Genomic DNA, 22,841 nt, shown 5'->3' with positions numbered 1-22,841 from the left:
GGTCTCGCATCGCCGATCAAGGATATGGCTTCCCAAGCAGATTACCCTTCACTGGCGCATATGGTTCAGAAACTATCATTATATGAACAGCGCCACGCAGAGTTGTACCAGGACAAGTTCAAGCGTGCGGTAGTCCTGGTTGAGGCAGATGAAGATGAAGGCTCTGCGGGAGATCAAGAGGTAGCAGTGGCTGAATGGACTCGGGGGGCAAGCCCCGTGTCCTGCAAGTGGGTTAAGCCACAAGGTCCTCCAAGAGGGTTTGACTTCGACGTGACCAAAGCTGAGCAAATTTTTGACCTCTTGCTCAAGGAGAAGCAGCTAAAGTTATCCGAAGATCTCAAAATCCCCACGGCACAGGAGTTGAATGGAAAGCCATACTGCAAATGGCATAACACGTTCACCCATACCACCAACGACTGCAGGGTGTGGCGTTAGCAGATCCAAATGGCGATAGAGCAAGGGCGTCTAATCTTTAGCCAGTACGCCATGAAAGTCGACACGCACCCCTTCCCCGCCGTTAACATGGTGGAGTGCACTTACCCTAGGAGGAGCCAGCCAGGTTTCTCGTTTAGCATTAACATGGTAGGGCCTGGGCACCACTCTGGCAAGGACAGAGACGAGGGAAGCCGCTCTCGTAGCAAGGACAAGGAGGAAGCCGTTCCGCGCGATCGGCTCCGACACGATGGCAAGCGCTACATCACAGAGGGAGAAGTGAAGAATGTGCGATATCAACGACCTCTCTCTGATCATCTCCTCAACAAATATGTGAGTCAGTACGACCAACACCGACGATACGACGACGGTGACGAAAGAGATCGTCTGGCTAGCAGGGACGCCAGGAGACATCGTCGGCACGATCGAGATGAGGAAAAATATGAGCGCCATGCCAAGGAGAAGTCAAGAGAGCAAGACGACGTGGACAATCACTGGGACTGTCCCTTCTTCAAACACTGCTGGGATTCATGAATGAGCCGATTGCCTACAATCGGCAACTGCCCAGAGTGTAGACACAAGAAGAAGAGCGCAGTAGACGTGTCAGTGTTCAAGCGTCTGGGACCTCTCCCATCTCGGAACAAGCAAGCTGAGTCCTCTCGGGTGGAAGATCTCGAGGAGTTGGAAGACGACGATGAAGAAGAAGAAGATAAGTACCACCGGCCAAGGTGGTGCCCTGATGGACTCAGCCGTTCCCAAAAGCGTAGGGTTCAGCGACTACGTGGTTTGGAGGAAGCCGAAAGGTTATACCTGCACACGTTAAGGAAGGCGCGGCCCGATCTGGCCGCGAAAATTCAGCGAACTCTGGACGAAGAGGGTCGACCACAAAGGAAAGAGTGGCGCCCCAAGCAAAAGAGAGCCGATGATGAGACATCGGCTGGTACAAACATGGTGTTCATCCTTCCAGCAGAGTTTTGTGCTCCAGGATTAGACGAAGCACCTGTGGCACAACTTGACTGCGGCCCACGGCCAGTTATCTTCGAGAAGCCACAAGAAAGAAGTTACAGACACCTGAAGGCCCTGTACTTACGAGGTTACATCAATGGGCAGCCTGTCAACAAGATGCTGGTGGACACCGGAGCGGCAGTCAACATCATGCCATACTCCATGCTACGACGGTTGGGACGCTCTAGCTCGGATCTGATCAAGACCAACGTTACTCTGAGCGATTTCAACGGCCAAGCATCAGAAGCACAAGGTGTTCTGAACGTGGATCTGACCGTGGGAAGGGAAACAATCCCTACGACATTCTTCATCGTCGACAGCAAGAGCACCTATGCTGTCCTGCTAGGGAGAGATTGGATCCACGCCAACTGTTGCATTCCATCTACGATGCACCAATTCTTAATACAGTGGGATGGAGATGAAGTCGAGGTCGTCCACGCAGATGACTCAGTCGAGATCTCAACGGCTGGCATGAACGTTTGGGAGACGGCAGGTCAAGAGCCACTCTCAGGCATCACTTTGGACGACTGCGAGCGCATCGACGTGACAAAAAATGGGGTGAGGCTGGTCTTATCCACCGGCCTGACCGTGTAACAAGAGCAAAGGTTATGGACATACATGGCGAGGCCGATCCCTGTGATCGGCCCCAAAAAATAAAAAGTGATGATCTTGTCTCAAGCATGTCACGTAGTTGTAGTAAAGCACGAACGAGATGCAAACCTCTTTTGAGCAATGCAATCAAAATGGGGGCCGATTCCAGCAATCGGCCCATATTATCCTCGCCATACTGTTTCCCTGTGTTCAGTGTCGATCTAACAGGTGACGGAAAGCTAGGGTATGGGTTTACATCGGCTGATGAGCTAGAAGAAGTTGACATTGGTCCTGGGGATAAGCCACGACCAACTTTTATCAGCAAGAAGTTAGATCCACATCTCAGGAGCCGGATGATAGCTCTGTTAAAAGAGTACCCAGATTGCTTTGCATGGGATTACACAGAGATGCCTGGGTTAGACAGGAGCATCATTGAGCATCGGCTCCCTCTCAAGAAAGGATTTCAGCCATTCCAACAACGAGCACGTCAGATGAAGGCCGAAATTCTCGAAGAAGTCAAGAAGGAGATCGAGAAAATGTTAGCCGCCGGGTTCATCAGGCCATGCAGGTATGCTGAATGGATCTCCAGTATCGTACCTGTAGAGAAAAAGGACGGCCGATGGCGTGTGGCCATAGATTTCCGAGATCTCAACAGAGCCACTCCAAAGGATGAATACCCAATGCCTGTGGCAGAAACATTGATCAATGCAGCTGCTGGCCACAAGGTGTTGAGTTTCATGGATGGCAATGCCGGCTACAACCAGATCTTCATGGCTCCAGAAGATATACACAAGACTGCATTCAGAGTACCAGGGTCAGTGGGCTTGTTTGAGTATGTAGTCATGACCTTTGGGTTGAAGAATGCTGGTGCAACGTACCAAAGAGCCATGAATTATATTTTTCATGATCTGATCGGCAAGTTGGTGGAAATCTACATCGATGACGTGGTGGTCAAGTCTGTCTCCATGGAGGGACACTTGGATGATCTGCGGCGCATCCTAGACCGAACTCGGAAATTCGAACTGAGAATGAATCCAAAGAAGTGTGCCTTTGGTGTGACGGCCGGTCAGTTCCTAGGTTTTCTGGTTCATGAACGAGGAATTGAGATCGGCCTGAAAAGTCAGGAGGCAGTACGTACCATGCAGCCGCCCACCACGAAGAAGGAACTCCAACGTCTCATCGGCAAGATCAACTTCGTCCGACGGTTCATCTCTAACCTATCAGGACGAATCGAGCCGTTCATGGCGTTGGTGAAGATCAAATCTGATGACGAGTTTCACTGGGGGGCAGAGCAGCAGCAGGCGTTTGACGAGATTAAGCGGTATCTAACAACACCGCCTGTGCTAGTTCCACCTCAGCAAGACAGGCCGTTCTATGTCTACTTATCGGTAGCTGACACGTCCATCGCTTCAGTAGTGGTGCAACTCTATGAGGGTGTTGAAAAGGTCGTTTTCTACCTCAGCAGAAGGATGTTGGATGCAGAGACAAGGTATCCTGAGGTCGAGAAGTTATGCCTCTGCCTATTCTTCACCTGCACCAAGCTTCATCATATCCTTTTGACGGCAGAAATCATCGTCATATGCAAGTCAGACGTTGTCAAGCACATGATGTCGGCTCCTGTTTTGAAAGGCCAACTTGGTAAGTGGATGTTTGCATTATCGGAATTCGATCTCCGGTATCAGCCTGCGAAAGCAGTCAAGGGACAAGCGTTGGCCGATCTCATAGCTAAGCGGATTAATACTAATATAGCAGCACTATCTGTACGTGCATGGGCTATGTTCTTCGATGGATCGGCTTGTGACGACGGTTGTGGCATCGGCATTTTGCTCGTGTCGCCTCGGGGGGCAAATTATTCCTTCTCCATCAGGCTATCTACCCCTTGCACTAACAATGTCGCTGAGTATGAAGCAGTACGCAAGGGAATGGAGTTGCTTTTGGAAGCCGGGGCAGAAGCGGTGGAACTTTTTGGAGACTCGAAGTTGGTGATCTCCCAGCTCACGGATGAGTACAAGTGCGAGAGTGAGTCACTCTTCCCATATTGGATGGAATGCCGCGAGCTGATGACAAAATTTCGGTACATCAACTTCAATTGGGTCCCAAGATCTCAAAATACCGAGGCCAACGATCTCGCACAGATGGCGTCAGGCTACAAGGACATACCAGACGGGTCAGAAGTTCAGGTGCAGTTCCTAGAACAGGATGACTGGAGAGCCGATATCTTCAATTACTTGAAGGATTCGGCTCGGGGGGCACCTAAACGGATAAGATACAAGGCCATGAAATATGTCCTTATAGGAGATGATATGTTCTACAGGACGTTGGAAGGGTTACTGCTCAAGTGCCTGGGACCAACTGAGTCTAATCGGCTCTTACATGAGGTGCATGAAGGCGCCTGTGGAACTCACCAATCGGCTCATAAGATGAAGTGGCTGATTAGGCGATCAGGGTTTTACTGGCCCACCATGCTTGAGGACTGCTTCAAGTACTACAAGGGATGCCAAGCGTGTCAGATGTTCGGGAAGATTCAGATGGTACCCGCATCGGCAATGAATCCCATCATCAAACCTTGGCCATTCCGAGGTTGGGGCATGGATATGATCGGCAAAATCCATCCTGCGTCGAGCAAAGTCCACGAGTGGATCCTGGCCATTACAGATTACTTCACCAAATGGGTGGAGGCCGTCCCTATGAAGAAGGTAAAATCAGAAGATGTGATCAAGTTTGTAAAAGAACACGTCATTCATAGGTTCGGGATTCCTCAAACCATCACGACCGATGGAGGTTCGGTCTTCATCTCCAAAGAATTCAGAAAGTTCTGCGATGACATGGGAATTAAGCTGGTCCGATCATCTCCATATTATGCTCAAGCCAATGGGCAAGCTGAAGCGTCCAATCAGAGCCTGATCAGGCTGATTAAGAGGAAGATTGACGAGAACCCTAGGGTTTGGCATGAGACATTGTCAGAAGCTTTGTGGGCCTATCGCATGTCATGCCATGGAGCTATAAAGACTTCGCCATACCAGCTTGTCTATGGGCAGGAAGCCGTATTACCTTGGGAAATTACGGCTGGATCGAGACGTGTCACGTTTCAGAATGACCTGACAGCTGAAGAGTATGCAGCTCTGATGAGTGATACTATCGAGGATACAACGGAACTTAGACTTTGGTCCCTGGAGAAGATTAAAGAGAATAAAGCCAGGGTTGCTCGTGCATATAATAAGAAGGTGAGACCAAAGGAGTTTCAAGTTGGTGATCTAGTATGGGAAGCCGTGTTGCCATTAGGAACCAAGGATAAAGCATATGGCAAATGGTCTCCTAATTGGCACGGTCCATACAAAGTCGTCCAAGTTTTGAAGGGTAATGCATACATGCTGGAGTAGCTGGACGGCGCTAAGTTCCCAGCAGCTGTCAATGGTCAACATCTCAAGAAGTATTTCCCGAGTATGTGGGATGATGGACAGTGAAACATGGGGGCCGATGTATAAAATCGGCCAGTAAAAAAAAAATTATATGCAAGTCACAGCCGATGCACGGACATCGACTTCAGAATAAAAAGCCGATGCATAGTCATCGACTCTAGAGGAACAAGCTCAAATTGAGCAGGTTAACAGATCGGTTTCAGGCCAGAAGATCATGGCATCTGAGATGATTCTCTCATTGGATTTGCTGAATCTGCACGTTTGAGGTTGGAGGATGGCTTGGACATGGATTGGATCTGTTTGACCGTGTGAATAGGCAATTGTTTGGCCTCAAATCGTGTTTATGGTACAAGCCGATGCCCTGCCATCGGCTCTTTGTGCGGCGACTTCGTTTGACAATCGGCAAAATTGACAAGAAAGCAAAGTTAATAGGGGAATATCTTCTTCATTAATAAGAGGATTTCTTACAAAGAAAGAGCTGATTGCTCAAGGGAGGAAGAACAAAAGAAAGGTCTATTGACCAATCTGCTACTACTACTACTAGGCCTATACTAGTAGGTCCTAGTCTACGGGCCGTCGCTACCCTCGTCGTCGTCGTCGGAGCTCTCGTCGGCGCTACTGCCGGCGGGCTCCTCGTCGCTGCTCCAGTGGCCCTCATTGGGGGCCTCCTCATCTTCATCATCGTCGTCGTCGTCGGACCCGGCGCGGAAGCGCTTCGCCGGCGGGTAGTCCTCGAGGGAGTTGTCGTCGTCTTCTTCCTCCTCTTCCTCAGAGGAGGTGTAGTCATCCCAGGAGAACGAGTCATCCTCGCTCTCCGATTCCAGTTCCCCATTGGCGAGGAACTGGAGCTCTTCGTCTCCGCTGGTCAAGGACTTGTCATCCTCGGACCAGACGGAGGAGGCGTGGTCCTCCTGGTCCCACTCCTCTGGGGCGCGCTCGTCGTGCGCCGCCATCTGAGCCGCCATCGGATCCCACTCTGGCGTGGGTTCGCGGGAGGAGGAGGAGGAAGTGGAGAAGGACTGGGAGGAGAGATCCGACGAGGCGGAGGAGGAAGAGGAGGAAGACATTGCTCTGAGATTGGGGTTTCTTGGTGCCGATGGCCAGAACAGAGCAAGGGGATGAAGTGGCGAACTGTTTGGAGCGGTTAAATAAAAGAGGATATAGTGGAGATTCAATGCCGCAGCAGTGTGGTGCCCAAAGAAAAAAAAACTGCCAGGTCACGCGGAGAAGTTGAGAAGGCAAGGCATCATGATGAAGGATGCTGCGACGGTTCTGCTCTGCCACGACATGACCCGACGAAGAAAAAGCAAAATGATTTTGGAATTATCAATTCCAAAACCAGGGGGGCATGTGTTATCACCAGAATTTGACCAGATCAGAGGTGGGCCGTGATTAAGATGGGCTTGAAGAATATACACGGAAAATATACATGAATCGGCCTTGTACAAGAAGTTTGGGCTAGTTTGCCCGTGTATCTGTAAATATAGTAGGATACGTGTCGGTTAGTTAGAATTTGGCTCGTACACGGTTGGGATTATTCCCACGTTAGAAAGTCTACGGACTATAAATATGTATCTAGGGTTATTGAGAAAAACAACAATCACGTTCATCACAAACCAATCTAGGCGCATCGCCAACCCCTTGTTTCGAGGGTTTCTTCCGGGTAAGCATCATGCTGCCTAGATCGCATCTTGCGATCTAGGCAGTATACGTTTATTCGTTGTTCATGCGTTGCTCGTACTGAAGCCTTGTTGATGGCAAGCAACGTAGTTATCATAGATGTGTTAGGGTTAGCATTGTTTCATCGTGTCACATGCTTTTGTCCGTGCAACCCTTAGACGTCTAGCCGCCCTTACACCTATCTTAGGTGTAAGGGCGGCACCTTGCTTGATCATTATTTAGTAGATCCGATCCGTTATGATTGCTCCTTGTTTTTCAAGGATTAGTTTAATATCTGCATAGTTAGGCCTTGCAAACGGGTTGAAGGATCCAGTAGCACGTAGGGTGTAGTTTGCTAGCCCTAGATAAGATGTTCCGGGGATCAACTTCATGTTGGTTTTTAGGCCTTGTCTAGGGTTGGTTTATTATCACCGTGCGTGGCTGCCAGGCTCAATCACGCGTAGGATGTTCCGATTATGTGGTGAAAACCCTAAATCGTCGTAGGTCGCTTTAGCTTTATATTGATCAAGCAGGACCACCATGTGATCGTAGACCTCATACGAACCATGGGTGGATCGGCTCCTTGAGCCGATTCACAGGACGACCTGAGAGCCGATCGAGGCTCGTATTTAATGTTTACGTGTATGCCATGCAGGAAACTAAGCGAAGCAAATCCATCACCTTCCTGACCAGGTATAGGTCAGGTGGCACGCCCTTGCACCAGCATCGGACGTGCGTGCCGAGGCTTTGCGGGCAGGAAACTAAGCGAAGCAAATCCATCACCTTCCTGACCAGGTATAGGTCAGGTGGCACGCCCTTGCACTAGCATCGGACGTGCGTGCCGAGGCTTTGTGGGCCGTCGCTCGAGGGACCAGGGCCAGCCGCAGTTCTGGGAGCCTCCCGGCTCTTCGTGTTGCCAGCCGCAGCTCGCCGGTGGGTTTCGGACGCCAACAGCTTTACACGGAGATTATGCACAAAATTGGTTCTTGTGAACTTGAAGATATTGATGTGGTTATTCAGCTGGCTAATAGAGAAACTATTTCTCCAATTGGTATTGTTCGAGATGTGGAAGTTCTATGTAGTAAGATTAAATATCCTGCTGACTTTTTGGTACTTGGTTCTGCTGCTAGTGAATATTGTCCTATCATTTTTGGTAGACCTTTTCTAAATACTTGTGGAGCTATTATAGATTGCAAGAAAGAGAAAATTTTGACTAAATTTGCTGGTGAATCTTATGAGTTTAACTTCTCTAAATTTACCAAAACTCCTTATAAAATTGATCCGCCTAATGATGATTTTAAAATGGAACAGTGTGCATCTATTGTTCTTGTTCCTAATAATCCTTTGCAGCAACATTTGGAGAATAGCGAGAGTGAAGTTTTTAGGAAAGAAAGAGATGAGCTTGATGAAAATTTTCTTCGCCAACCTATTCTTAAGCATGATTTACCGGTGGAAGATCTGGGTACAACACCGCCACCAAAGGAAGATCCTGTCTTTGATTTAAAACCTTTGCCTGATAATCTTAAATATGCTCATATTGATGATAAGAAAATATATCCTGTTATTATTAGTTCTAAGCTTTCAGAGTTTGAAGAAGAAAGGTTATTGGAAATATTGAAGAAACACCGAGGTGCTATTGGCTACACTCTTGATGACTTGAAGGGGATTTCTCCCTCTATTTGCCAACACGCCATTAATATGGAAGATGATGCGAAGCCTGTTGTTGAACCTCAGCGTCGTCTAATTCCTAAGATGAAGGATGTGGTAAGAAATGAGGTATTAAGACTTCTTGAAGCTGGTATTATATATCCTATTGCTGATAGTAGATGGGTTAGTCCTGTGCATTGTGTTCCTAAGAAAGGAGGAATGACTGTTGTGCCTAATGATAATGATGAGCTCATACCTCAAAGAGTAGTTGTAGGGTATAGAATGTGCATTGATTATCGAAAAGTTAATAAAGTTACTAAAAAAGATCATTACCCTTTGCCTTTTATTGATCAAATGTTAGAAAGGTTATCTAAAAATACTCACTTTTGTTTTCTTGATGGTTATTCTAGGTTTTCACAAATTGCTGTTAAAACTAAGGATCAAGAGAAAACCACTTTCACTTATCCCTATGGAACTTATGCTTATAGACGTATGCCTTTTGGTTTATGTAATGCTCCTGCTACATTTCAAAGATGCATGTCTGCTATTTTTCATGGCTTTTGCGAGAGTATTGTAGAGGTATTCATGGATGATTTTTCTGTCTATGGGAATTCTTTTGATAATTGCTTGCGGAACCTTGATAAAGTTTTGCAGAGATGTGAAGAAACTAACCTTGTTCTTAATTGGGAGAAATGCCACTTTATGGTTAATGAAGGAATTGTATTGGGACATAAAATTTCCGAGAGAGGTATTGAAGTTGATAGAGCTAAAGTTGAAGCGATAGAGAAGATGCCCTATCCTAGGGATGTTAAAGGTATTCGTAGTGTTCTTGGTCATGCTGGGTTTTATAGGAGGTTTATTAAAGATTTCTCCAAGATTTCAAAGCCTCTTACCAATCTTCTTCAAAAAGATGTACCTTTTGTTTTTGATGATGATTGTAAGGAAGCTTTTGAAACTCTAAAGAAAGCCTTAATAACTGCTCCTATAGTTGAACCTCCTGATTGGAATTTACCATTTGAAATTATGTGTGATGCTAGTGATTTTGCTGTAGGCGCTGTTCTTGGACAGCGAGTAAACAAAAAACTTAATGTTATTCATTATGCTAGTAAGACTCTTGATGATGCTCAAAGAAATTATGCTACTACTGAAAAAGAATTGTTAGCTGTAGTCTTTGCTTGTGATAAGTTTAGGTCTTATATTGTTGATTCAAAAGTTACTATACATACTGATCATGCTGCAATCAGATACCTTATGCAAAAGAAAGATGCTAAGCCAAGGCTTATTAGATGGGTACTTCTGTTGCAACAATTTGATTTACATATTGTAGATACGAAAGGTGCTGATAACCCTGTTGCTGATAATTTGTCTAGATTGGAAAATATTGCTTATGATCCTGTTCCTGTTAATGATAGTTTTCCAAAGGAACAATTGGCTGTAATAAAGGTGAGCTCGCGAGACAGTCCTTGGTATGCTGATTATGCTAACTTTATTGTTTCCAAGTACTTGCCTCCAACCTTTTCAGCTCAGCAACGGAGGAAATTCTTTTATGACTTGAGGCATTATTTCTGGGATGACCCACACTTATATAAAGAAGGAGTGGATGGTATTCTGCGAAGATGTGTTCCCGAATATGAACAACAAGAGATATTAAGTAAATGTCATGGTAGTGCTTATGGAGGACATCACGCCGGAGATAGAACCGCGCAAAAGGTTCTACAATCAGGTTTTTATTGGCCGACTCTCTTCAAAGATGCGAGAAAGTTTATTTTATCTTGTGATGAATGTCAAAGGGTTGGTAATATCTCCAGATGCAATGAAATGCCTATGAATTATACTCTTGTTATTGAACCGTTCGATTGTTGGGGATTTGACTTCATTGGACCTTTTCCCTCTTCAGAAGGTAACACTCATATACTTGTTGCTGTCGATTATGTTACTAAATGGGTGGAAGCCATACCTACAAAAAGTGCTGATGGTGAGAACTCTTTAAGAATGCTTTTAGATATTATTTTTCCTAGATTTGGAGTTCCTAGATATATTATGACTGATGGAGGTTCCCATTTTATTCATGGTGGTTTTAGAAAAACTCTTGCTAAATATGGTATTAATCATAGAATTGCTTCCGCTTATCATCCTCAAACTAGCGGGCAAGTAGAATTATCAAATAGAGAAATTAAATCTATCTTGCAAAAGACTGTTAATAAAACTAGAAAGAATTGGGCTAGTAAATTGAAGGATGCACTATGGGCTTATAGAACTGCTTATAAAAATCCCATGGGAATGTCACCTTATAAAATGGTTTATGGGAAAGCTTGTCATTTACCTTTAGAACTAGAGCACAAAGCTTATTGGGCTGTTAGAGAATTAAATAAAGATCCTAAACTTGCCGGTAATAAGAGGTTGTTGCAATTGAGTTCTCTAGATGAATGGAGAAGTGAAGCTTATGAAAATGCTAAACTCTTTAAAGAGAAAGTTAAAAAATGGCATGATAGAAGGATTATCAAAAGAGAATTTAATATCGGGGACAAAGTCCTATTGTATCGGTCTCGTCTCAGATTCTTTGCAGGGAAATTACTCTCGAAGTGGGAAGGACCATATGTTGTTGAGGAGGTGTATCGTTCAGGAGCAATTAAAATTAGCTCTCTCCAAGGCAATGCCACGCAAGTGGTGAATGGACAAAGACTCAAGCATTATATCTCAGGTGATTCTTATAATGTTGATGTTGATATTATTCGAGTGGAAACACCGGAGGCCTTCATCAAAGGACAAATTGGCAGTTCGCCAGAACTCGACTTTGAATAGGTAACAGTACTGGTAATGAAAAGTTCGCAATTTACTTTCCGAACAATATTTTTGCTGTTTTTGGAAAATATGAAAAATTACGAGATCGAAATGGAGTGGAGGAGACGCACGAGGGCGTGCCCCCATAGGCCGGCGCGGGCCCCAGCCAGGCCGCGCCGCCCTATGAGCTGGCCGCCTCGTCGCCCCTTTCCGACTCTGGTTCGACCTGGTACTTTCCTTTTGTCGTGAAATTTTTTGCTATATAATCCCCCGGACCCCTGGAGTTCCGTATATCGTTTTCTCGACGTGTTTTGTTTCGAGCTGTTTCTGCCAGGTCTGTTCTCAATCTAGAAGCACCATGGCCTCCAACAACAAGGGCAAGGGGCTTTCGGAGGAAGAAGTGAAAAGGGTGTCATCAAGACAAGAGCAACAAGCCGTTGGGAGTAAGCAAATCTTGGTGGGATCTGTTGACACTCGACGTGCTTTTTCTCATAACTTGCAGGGACCTTTACCACCTGCTCTTAGCCTCGATTCTTTCCCCATATTGGAAGAAGCTCTACGGACTACCGATGAGTTTTGTGATCAATACCGGGCTCTAAGAAGAGAAGTGGAGATACTCCAGGAGGAGAATTACCGTCTCCGTAGAATGCTGGGATACTACTCGATTCCCATCACAAGGTCATCATCGCCAACTTCAGATAACAATGAATCCCTTCGAGTTTTAGTGCAGAATTGCCAAGCTGAGAAACTGAAGCTGAAGGAGATCTGTAAGAAGCGCGGGAGGAGTTCATCACCACCATCTCCAAAGGAGTAATTCATCATCGGTATTGGCATCCCCTTGGTTTGTTCCAAGCTTGGGGGAGTGCCGCGGTATCACATCATCACTATCTTTTACTTTTTACTGTCAAGTAGTGTCATATCATGAGTAGGGAAGTTATCATATAAGATGGGTTGCAGTGTGGAAGTATCTCTCCTTTAGTTGGTTGTCCATGTATCCCTTGGTGTGAGTTATCGTTATGGAATATTAATGAGAAGTCTTATCATTTACATATTGCACATCTTATTTTAATTTGCAATCTCTACTATATGATTGATCTTGTTATTAGTATTGGTATCACTTTGGGAGCATTGAATAAATCTATTTGGTTTTGGCAAACTTAGCATTGGTCAATAGCAACAACACTTTGAGGTTTAAGTAGAAAAGAGGAATACATGTAGTTGTTTCATTGTCTTTCTTTCTTGTTAGCTCATAGCTTATTATTCTGAAGTTAAAACTGTTTGTGCTTACAAGGAAGATGCATGATTGTCTCTATCACATGTATATTTGTTTGTTTCCCTCGACTCTTATGCTTGCTAATTAACCTTGCTAGCCAAAGACCTGTACTGAGAGGGAATACTTCTCGTACATCCAAACCTTAACCCAAACCTATGTCATTTGTGTCCACCATATCTGCCTACTACATGGTATTTCCTGCCATTCCAAGTAAATACTTCGTGTGCTACCTTTAAACAATTCAAAATCTACTATCTCTTATTTGTGTCAATGTTTTATAGCTCATGAGGAAGTATGTGGTGTTTTATCTTTCAATCTTGTTGGGCAACTTTCACCAATGGACTAGTGGCTTCATCCGCTTATCCAATAATTTTGCAAAAAGAGCTGGCAATGGGATTCCCAGTCCCAAATTAACTAAACTAAATAGACACTCCTCCATGGTATGTGATTGATGGACGGCACCCGAAGGATTCGGTTAGCCATGGCTTGTGTAAGCAAAGGTTGGGGGGAGTGTCATCATAATAAAACTAAAATAAAAAGGCACTCCTTCGTGGTATGAGATTGTTGGCAGGCACCCGAGGATTCGGTTAGCCATGGTTGTGAAAGAAAGGTTGGAAGGAGTGCCATACAAAATAAAAATAAAATGGGAGCCGCTCTTTGAAGGTTTGTCTGGCAAGGGGGTTAGAGTACCTGCTACTAGTCGTTGACAACAACAAACACCTCTCAAAATGTTACTTTTATTCTCTTTATATGATTTCAAAACTGAAAAGGCTCTAGCACATGATTTAATCCCTGCTTCCCTCTGCGAAGGGCCTGTCTTTTACTTTATGTTGAGTCAGTAAACCTATTTCCCTCCATCTCAAGCAAGCATTTGAGTAGTTGTGATCAAACCATTATATTGTGATTTGCTTCATCATGTCTTTTATTCTTCCTTGTTTAGTACAAGTTTTATCTAAATGAATATAGCTTTGCAAGTTATCAATGATCATGAGGAGATTATTATGATTGAGTATGCAAGTTGTGCCATATAAACCTTAACATGAGAGCGCTGCTCAATAGATAAATATAACCTGTTAATTGTTCTCTGACCAAGAATGAAGTTTGCCATTACCAACTATGATTTCTTATGCACCTTTATTTGTGATTACCTTATACTTGTTTCAAGTTGAGTTATATGAGGAAGTTGTTTACTAGAATGTCTTGTGTGAATGAATATGATGCTTCTTCTCCGTATTTTATTGATCGACTCTTCACTCCATAAACATGTGGTCCTGTTTACCGAGTTCAGTTTCGCTTGGGGACAAGCGAAGTCTAAGCTTGGGGGGAGTTGATACGTCCAATTTGCATCACTATTTTATATCATAATTTGCTATTATTCATTGATATATTTCATATTTGGACATAATACTTATGTTATTTCATCTATTTTGCATGTTTCATGATTATTGGAGGATCGAGCACCGGAGCCAGGATTCTGCTGGAAAAAGCACCGTCAGAATGCAATATTTCGGAAGATCAACAGCTGACGGAAATTATACCAAAAATCCTATTTTTCCAGATGACGAAGTGAGCCAGAAGGGGGAGCTGAGGGGACCCGAGGTGGGCCCACCCCATAGGCCGGCGCGGCCCAAGGCCTGGCCACGCCGCCCTATGAGGAGGGGGGCCCACAGCCCCTCTCGCCTCCTTTTCTTCGCGAAATCCTTCGTCCTGAAGACCTAAGCTCCAGAGGGTACCTCGCGAAGAGTTACAGCCGCCTCTGCGGGGCGGAGAACACCAGAGAGAAAAGAGCTCTCCAGCGGGCTGAAATCCGCCGGGGAAATTCCCTCCGGGAGGGGGAAATCGACGCCATCGTCACCGCCATCGAGCTGGACATCATCTCCATCACCATCATCATCATCTTCATCATCATCACCGCCGTCTCCACCGCTGGACATCGTCACCGCCGTAGCAATTTGGGTTTGATCTTGATTGTTTGATAGGGGAAACTCTCCCGGTATTGATTTCTACTTGTTATTGATGCTATTGAGTGAAACCGTTGAACCAAGGTTTATGTTCAGATTGTTATCCATCATCATATCACCTCTGATCATGTTCCATATGATGTCTCGTGAGTAGTTCGTTTAGTTCTTGAGGACATGGGTGAAGTCTAAATGTTAGTAGTGAAGTATGGTTGAGTAATATTCAATGTTATGATATTTAAGTTGTGGTGTTATTCTTCTAGTGGTGTCGTGTGAACGTCGACTACACGACACTTCACCTTTATGGGCCTAGGGGAATGCATCTTGTACTCGTTTGCCAATTGCGGGGTTGCCGGAGTGACAGAAACCTAAACCCCCGTTGGTATATCGATGCAGGAGGGATAACAGGATCTCAGAGTTTAAGGCTGTGGTTAGATTTATCTTAATTACTTTCTTGTAGTTGCGGATGCTTGCAAGGGGTATAATCACAAGTATGTATTAGTCCTAGGAAGGGCGGTACATTAGCACATGTTCACCCACACAACACTTATCAAAACAATGAAGATTAATTAGCCGTATGTAGCGAAAGTACTAGACTAAAATCCCGTGTGTCCTCGAGAACGTTTGGTCATTATAAGTAAACAACCCGGCTTGTCCTTTGTGCTAAAAAGGATTGGGCCACTCGCTGCAATTGTTACTCTCGCACTTTACTTACCCGTACTTTATTCAACTGCTACATCAAAACCCCCTGAATACTTGTTTGTGAGCATTTACAGTGAATCCTTCATCGAAACTGCTTGTCAACACCTTCTGCTCCTCGTTGGGTTCGACACTCTTACTTATCGAAGATACTACGATACACCCCCTATACTTGTGGGTCATCAAGCAACACACCTCTGCAGAGTGTAATGAATCGTGACCTGTCACTCCCTGTTCCAGGTTATGGAACTGCGAACGCTGCCGGAAAGGAACTCCATGAAGTTCTAGTAAACCGGTGAAGGCTGACGGACATAGTTCTTCTTAATAAAAGCAATCTTTTGAAGAAATGGTTATTAAAACATGCATTGGTATTAGACTTTCTGGTCTAGTATCGTAGCTAGTGCATTAAACACCTATTTCCTAATATGAACTTGTTGAGTACGCTCGTACTCATACCATTCTTAAATCCCCTGCTTAGATTGCCTGAATCGTCTTGAGGAGGACACCGATGGCCAAGAAGGAGCAGATGGGATCCGCTATGAAGAGCCAGACCTCTCCGGAGGTCTAGAGGGAGTGGATTACCTCATCGTCTACGGAGCCGGAGAGTGTTCCGAAGGAGAACAAGCGTAGGCTAGTATTATAGTAGTAGTATTTGAGCAGTATGAACACTTTAGTACTTAGCTTCGCGAGTAGAATAAATGTATGACTTGCTAAGACTATTATATTGTAAACTAAGTTGGGTTCACCTAGAACCTAGTAGTATTCCTCTCTGGACCTAGGAGGAACTCCGTGATGATATGTACATATGGTTTGTAATAATAAATGAATGAGTTATGGACCAGCTATGTTCTGTTGTACTTACTACTCTGAGGGATGTAATATTTGCGGATTGGTACTTCGTGAATGTTATATCAATGACTGGCATACTACAACATGCAGTGGTATGCAGGGTCACCACAGGGCCCGTCCCCGCTTTTCTCTCGTTCGGAGTCCCCGAGCGCTCCCCGGGGGGGGGGGGGGCAGAGATGGCCTGGGCTCTCCAGACGGATGAAAGGCCTGATCCAGACGAAAACGAGGAACCGGGGGCACGACTGGGCCGTTTTCGTCCATCCAGATGAAAAAAAGGCGTCCTGGGGGCCTCGTCGGGGAGACGGCTAGAGATGCCCTTAGATTCGGAGCCTTTAAAAGCCGCATCCTAGGAGCCCTCGGGATACGACTCAATCCATTGTAATCTCGCACTTGTTGCTGAATAATTCCAGATAAGCAACAGTAGGACCTCGCCGAATCTAGGTAGCTTGTGTGTCCCCGTCTCAGTGACTCCTTCCTATGACCCCCTCTCTCTCCCCTCCCTGAGGCTCCCCTCACCGGAGTACCGTAAACACACAACGAACAATTGGGGTGATAAAGATTTCAATGTAAAAGTTCAAATCGCCAAACCTCTACGAATTCAGTGTTTGAAATGGACTTTCCCCCAATTTAAACTCTCGCAGGCCCACCACAACCACTAAGTGCCAACCGGCATCTGAAAAGGAAAAGCAAAAACTACGGTAAATGCCAACCGGTAGGTTCCCACCACCTCACCACGTCCTCCTACTTCTAGACCTTTCTTCCTGTCCCTCGGCGCCGGCCCGTGCCGCCTCGCCTAACTTTCAAACTCTCTTCGTCCCAATCCCAAGCATCCAATTCCAAGCCACGCGCTAGTCGACGACGACGACGACCGACCTCACCCCCGCCGTCACGGACAGAGATCAGGTGACATGCAAGAGGCATGTCACGGATGAACAGTGCTGTGACATGCAACCATGTTCTGATCGTTGGATTAAAAATGGATGGGCAGATGAACATGAACAGTAGCCGCTACAGGGACAATCTACAGTGCATCGCTACAGGGATAAATCTACAGTGCGTCACTACAGTACATCTGCTACAGGGTCATCTACAGTGCAACGCTACAGTGCTTGATCTTGTCTGTCCATTTTCGATCCAACGGCTTGCAGCGCATGTTACGCCACTGTTCACCGGTGACATGCCCACAGCATGTCACTGGATCTCAGTCCCGCCGTCACGCGCTCGCCTCCGCTCCCCGCCCACCACCCTCCGCGCTTCCAGTTTGCGTCGCACACGCCGCATGCCGCCGGCCGCGCGGGTCAAACCTCCCAGAAGATGAAGCCCGCCTCGACGAGGCCGTGCCGCCTGGCCCCGTTCCTGGCGGTCGCCGCGCTGGCCTTGGCGGCGCTGCTCCTGCTCTTCCGCGCCTCCCCGCACGCGCTCGCCTACTCCCGCTTGCCCGTCCCGCCCGCAGGGCCGCCGCGCGTGGCGCGGGGGCCAGGGACCCCGCCCTCCTTCGCGTACTGGATATCCGGCACGGGCGGGGACGGCCGCAGGGTCCTCAGGCTGCTCGCCGCCGTGTACCACCCGAGGAACCGCTACCTGCTGCACCTGGACGCCGGGGCGTCGCGTGAGGAGCGGACACAGCTGGCCGCCGCGGTGCGGGCCGAGGCGGCGTGGAGGGGGTTCGCCAACGTCGACGTGGTCGGGGAGAGCTACGCGGTCGACAGGACGGGCTCGTCCGTGCTCGCCGCCGCGCTGCACGGCGCCGCGGTGCTGCTCAGGATCGGGGACGACTGGGACTGGTTCGTCACGCTCAGCTCCTGGGACTACCCTCTCGTCACGCAAGACGGTAAAGGACACTTCCTCTGCTCACTGCCGTGCTCAATGCTCTTACTTCCTAGATTTTTTATGTTCTTTAATATAGTAGTACCTTTGAAGATCACGACTTGATAGTAGTACCGCCTGATGTCGGGAGCACGGAATAGCTTTCGTTAATTTGGTTAATGTTGCCTGACATTACAAGCTGTGAATCGGTCATCGGTGCGAATTCTCACATTTTGAATTGGGATACTCCAGGTGTACGTACTTGTCAACTAGTATTTGTAGTACTACTTACACCTTTGCTCAGCTCTGTTTCTGCCTGTCCATATTTCAGTACAGCCATCGTAGCGGTGCTGAAACTGTTTTTGCGGTGAACTAGTCTAACGGTCTTGCACCTCCGTACTAGGTAGTACTTGCTCCATCAATTTCGCAACAACCTTCATGAGCCTGGGCATCTCACATGTGCTTCTAATTATTAGGATCTTGGTCAAACATCACGTAAAGGAACTTCCAACTGATATGACAGATTGGCGTTGGCAACATGTTTAAGAGCGTATGGGTTGGTCAGAACGGTGGCATATTCGTTTTTCAGACTAAATAAATGAATATGCTGGATCAGACTGATATCCTAACGATAGCGCTCATGGGGTTGATCAGTTGGTCAGAGTTGCACACCTGCACTCATGGTGCAGTCAACTCCTGTTAACTTCAGGCTATCAAGTTGCTGGAAAATACAAACTCTTCGCACATTTTCCTTCTTATTATATTATCAAAAAGGAAGACCGAACTGTCATTTTCTGCAGACAACCCATTTGGCACCAATAGACTTTTTTTTTCAGGCGAAACCCACCACAATGGGATTGATTTCCATTATGAAAGCATAACGGAAAAACAACAAATCGCATCCAGGTGCAAAGAGAAAAGGAGAGCACCGCCCACTGCTAGCATTTTTAGAACCCGACTTTGGACAAGTTCTGGCACCAATAGACATACAGAGAGTTGCTTCACATATATTATTTGTTTGTTTGATTGTTTACTGCAGAAACCGTATTATCTAGTGTAATTCTGGATCATCCATTTTGTCGTTTTTATTCATATGAAGCATCTGGTGGTTCTAATGCAGATCTCCTCTATGCGTTTTCTTCTGTGCCGAGGGACCTCAACTTCATTGATCACTCAAGTGACCTTGGATGGAAAAAGTGAGTTGTGTCTCTCTAGAATGAATGTTCCTCTTTACACTGTTTTGTTCCCTAACATTTTTCCGCTTTGCCCTTCCAGGCATGAACGTTTTGAAAAAGTTATTGTTGACTCGAGTCTATATATGAACAAAAACACTGAGCTCTTTCCTGCCACAGAAACAAGACAAATGCCTGAGGCATTCAAGATTTTCACAGGTGTGTGCAAGCATGTTTCTAGCTCAGGCTTCTATTTGATTGTTAAGACATTTATAAGACAAATATTACAGGATTTTAGTGATTGTAACTGAAGCCCCATTAATATTAAATTTACTTAGATGGGTCCCATGCTGCCTTACCGTTGGATTATAGTCCACTGTGAAACATTTATGGTACAATAGAGGATATGATGTCGCTGGGTTTTTCCTTCTGTTTTTTTTGTAAATTTAGTTGTTTGACATTGATGCTTGTTGTTTTCAGTAATACTCCCTCCGTTCACTAATATAAGATGTTCAAAATTTTTGTAGATTCATCTATTTTTGTATGTATCTAATGTAATTTTAGTTTGTAGATTCACTCATTATGGTGTATATCTAATTCAGTTTGAAATATCCAAAACTTCTTATATTTGTGAACAGAGGGAGTATTATGTATGTGTGGATCCGAGGATGCAGAAACTGCGAGGATTTGCCTTCCTTTTTGAAAAAAAAATATCTCGGATGGCATATATATATATTGCTTAATTTTTGGTTTCGTCGTGCTATCTTAGTACTTTCTTTTAATGAAATGAAGAGCTTCTAGGCGTGTTCGAGAAAAGAAATTCAGATATTTATTTTCTGTTCAGTAACTAAAGATCATTACGTGATGACCTTTTTGGTGAACCAGAGCTTAGAATTAGATACTATTTATCATATTTGCAAAATTGCTATTAGCATTTGTATACTTCTTTCATAGGTAGAAACAATTAAACTCCATAGTAATATCTCCACATCATTTCAAATGATGACACAACAAACTAGATTATTTTGGGGTCTTGTCAAGATCAAGTATTGCGATACCTAAACTAAATTAAAACCTCATGCTCTGGAAACATTTTGTCTAATGAAAACATATTTTCACACGAAACTATAGGAAAATTGAGTGTACTTCAGGGATTAAAAGTGGAATTCATAAAATAATAATCATGGGAGTTGCTAAGGAAATTCTGTGAACAAACCTATATGTAGAAGAATCTTGGCGGGGAATAATCATCATATAGTGGGAAAAAGATGAAGGGTCAACTAGCATGACAGCATGAGTAGTTGAGTACAATGATAACAACCACTGGAACGGTATGTTTATAATGAGGGCAGATGGAGTACGCAAAGAAGAATGTCCTTGGGAGATCTCATTAGTATGTTTCTATTTTGTCTAGGTGGGTTTGATCCTAATGTTTTCATAATTGACGGTCAATCCATGCGTTGATATCTTAGAGGTAGTGATATTACTGGGGCGACTGACTTGATCCATGCACTTAGGATGCCTGTAATTGTTTCTCAGAAAGTTAGCATGCCCTATGAAACGTACTTAATCTCCTATTTAGTAGCTTCACTTATACGTTGTACCCTGCCTCCATGAATCCCTAGCTGACTGTTAGTCACATATATGCCACTTCTGAATGTTTTTCTTTTCCTGTCATGCAGGTTCTCCGTGGGTAATTCTGAGCAGGAACTTCACCGAACATTGCGTGCATGGTTGGGACAACCTACCACGCAGGCTACTAATGTACTTCGCCAACGCAGCATACTCCATGGAATCCTACTTCCAGACTCTCATATGCAGTTCTCCTGAGTTCAGAAACACCACTGTCAACGGCGACCTACGTTACTTTGTTTGGGACGATCCTCCTGGGCTGGAGCCGCTTACACTTGATGAAACACATTTTGATAACCTGGTGAACAGCAGCGCCGCCTTTGCGAGGCGGTTCGTGGAAGACGCGCCGGTGCTGAAGAAGGTTGATGAGCAGCTGCTGAACCGTTCCGTGTGGTGCCTGAATTCGGGTGAAGAGCGAGGCGGGAATGTGGAGCCGTGCTCGAAATGGGGCGACGCTAATGTTGTCAGGCCTGGGCGTGCTGGAGAGAAGCTCAGGCGCTTCGTAGCTGAGATCAGTCAGACAAGAGGATGCACGGATAGTTCTGAAAGCTGAATCCATCTAAACAAGAATCTGAGGTCTTGGCTTGATGTAAACCAAGTGTTGCATGCTGTAGTCGACAGTTCTAGGAGACTGCATATAACACCACTAACGCTCCCTGTACACAGTCACAGAGTAGTTATATACACAGTAGTTGCTTTTCAACATAGGATAGGTTAGGCTGCGCTTGTCAGATAATGGTCTCCTGAATTTCTGATGATGTGATTAGATAAATACGGCTTGCCGATTTTGTAAAATGTATACTGAAAATTGTTAGGTCATTATTCAGAAGATACGGCAATGATATTATAGCTGGTGATGGTATTCCAGTTCACTGACAGAAATTGTAGGTGATGTTTGCCTTGTTCCTGTAACTGTGGTTAAATATACTAGTGCATTTGTAATGTTGCTTTCAGTAATTAAACTCACTCGAAAATTACCTAATAGTCTAACAAAACAAACTCTAAATTCAGTTTTCAGTGGACTGTACAACACTTTGGATTGTTACTGAAGAATTGAAATGTGCTTGTGGTGACAAGGCCAAGGCACTAGGAAGAAGCACCGTTGGGACAACCGGCGTTGCACAGCCGGAGAGGATGAGAAATGAGAAATGACTGTACAAGGACATGGAGATGCGATGATAAGTCTGGGTCTGATCTGAAGTTTTCCGGGGTCTCTATTTTTAGGGCACCGTTGTTCTATCAGACACTGCATATCAGCCCGCATATGCCAGCATGGACTGATATACGGGTTTTAGTCGTTTTTTGGGCCAATGCGGGCCAAACCCCATCCGCACCTCCCGCCGATGAGAAATCCACATCCACGCCGGAGAGCAATCGACGCGCGCGCGTAGTTCCAGCGCCGCCGCAGTGCCATGGTGTCCGGACGCGGCTCGTACGGTCGCGGGGGCGGCCAGATTAGCCGCAACGGAAGCGGGAGCGAGCGCGGGGGAACAGGGGCGCCAAAGAGAAGTCGGAGGCAGAGAAGGTGCGCTCGGACGCGGCACGCCTCCAGGGATCCAGGTATGGCGTGCCCCGCCGCCCGTGTTCTCCAAGCGGGAGTCGGCCGCCTACCACCGCTGCTTCTCTTCCCCTTCCGCTGCCTCGTCGTCCTCGAGCTCCCGCGTGCCACCGACAACGGCAATGGTGGTGCCCACGCCCGTCGACTACCTCGACGTTGCAGAGCTCGAGCGGATTCTCCCGAAGCTCGGCGAGGAGGCTGGCCTCGCGCCCGGCGACTTTGTCGACAAGCGCCACCTCGACACCGTCATGGGGCTCGTCTCGCAGACGAGCCGCCGCGAAGCGGACAAGGCGGAGGAGTGGCGCATGGTCGCAAAGGAGCAGGGCAAGATGTATATCGACCTCGGCAGCGATGGCGAGT

The 22,841-nt window shown here is 46.0% G+C and overlaps 1 protein-coding gene across 1 annotated transcript; it reads left to right on the top strand.

The window, feature by feature from the left end:
• The first annotated feature begins 17,501 nt into the window (after window positions 1–17,501).
• Window positions 17,502–21,805, top strand: LOC127306843 (beta-glucuronosyltransferase GlcAT14A). Its single transcript, XM_051337549.2, has 4 exons — window positions 17,502–18,144; window positions 19,240–19,315; window positions 19,395–19,510; window positions 20,974–21,805. Exons 1-4 carry the CDS (start codon window positions 17,502–17,504, stop codon window positions 21,474–21,476), a joined length of 1,338 nt encoding a protein of 445 aa, XP_051193509.1. The 3' UTR covers window positions 21,477–21,805.
• The last annotated feature ends 1,036 nt before the right edge of the window (window positions 21,806–22,841 follow it).

The sequence above is a fragment of the Lolium perenne genome, chromosome 2 (genome assembly GCF_019359855.2).
Source record: "Lolium perenne isolate Kyuss_39 chromosome 2, Kyuss_2.0, whole genome shotgun sequence".
In the NCBI taxonomy this organism is placed as follows: domain Eukaryota; kingdom Viridiplantae; phylum Streptophyta; class Magnoliopsida; order Poales; family Poaceae; genus Lolium; species Lolium perenne.
Note: the sequence above shows the minus strand (reverse complement) of the source record. Positions and strands in the feature narration are given on the sequence as shown.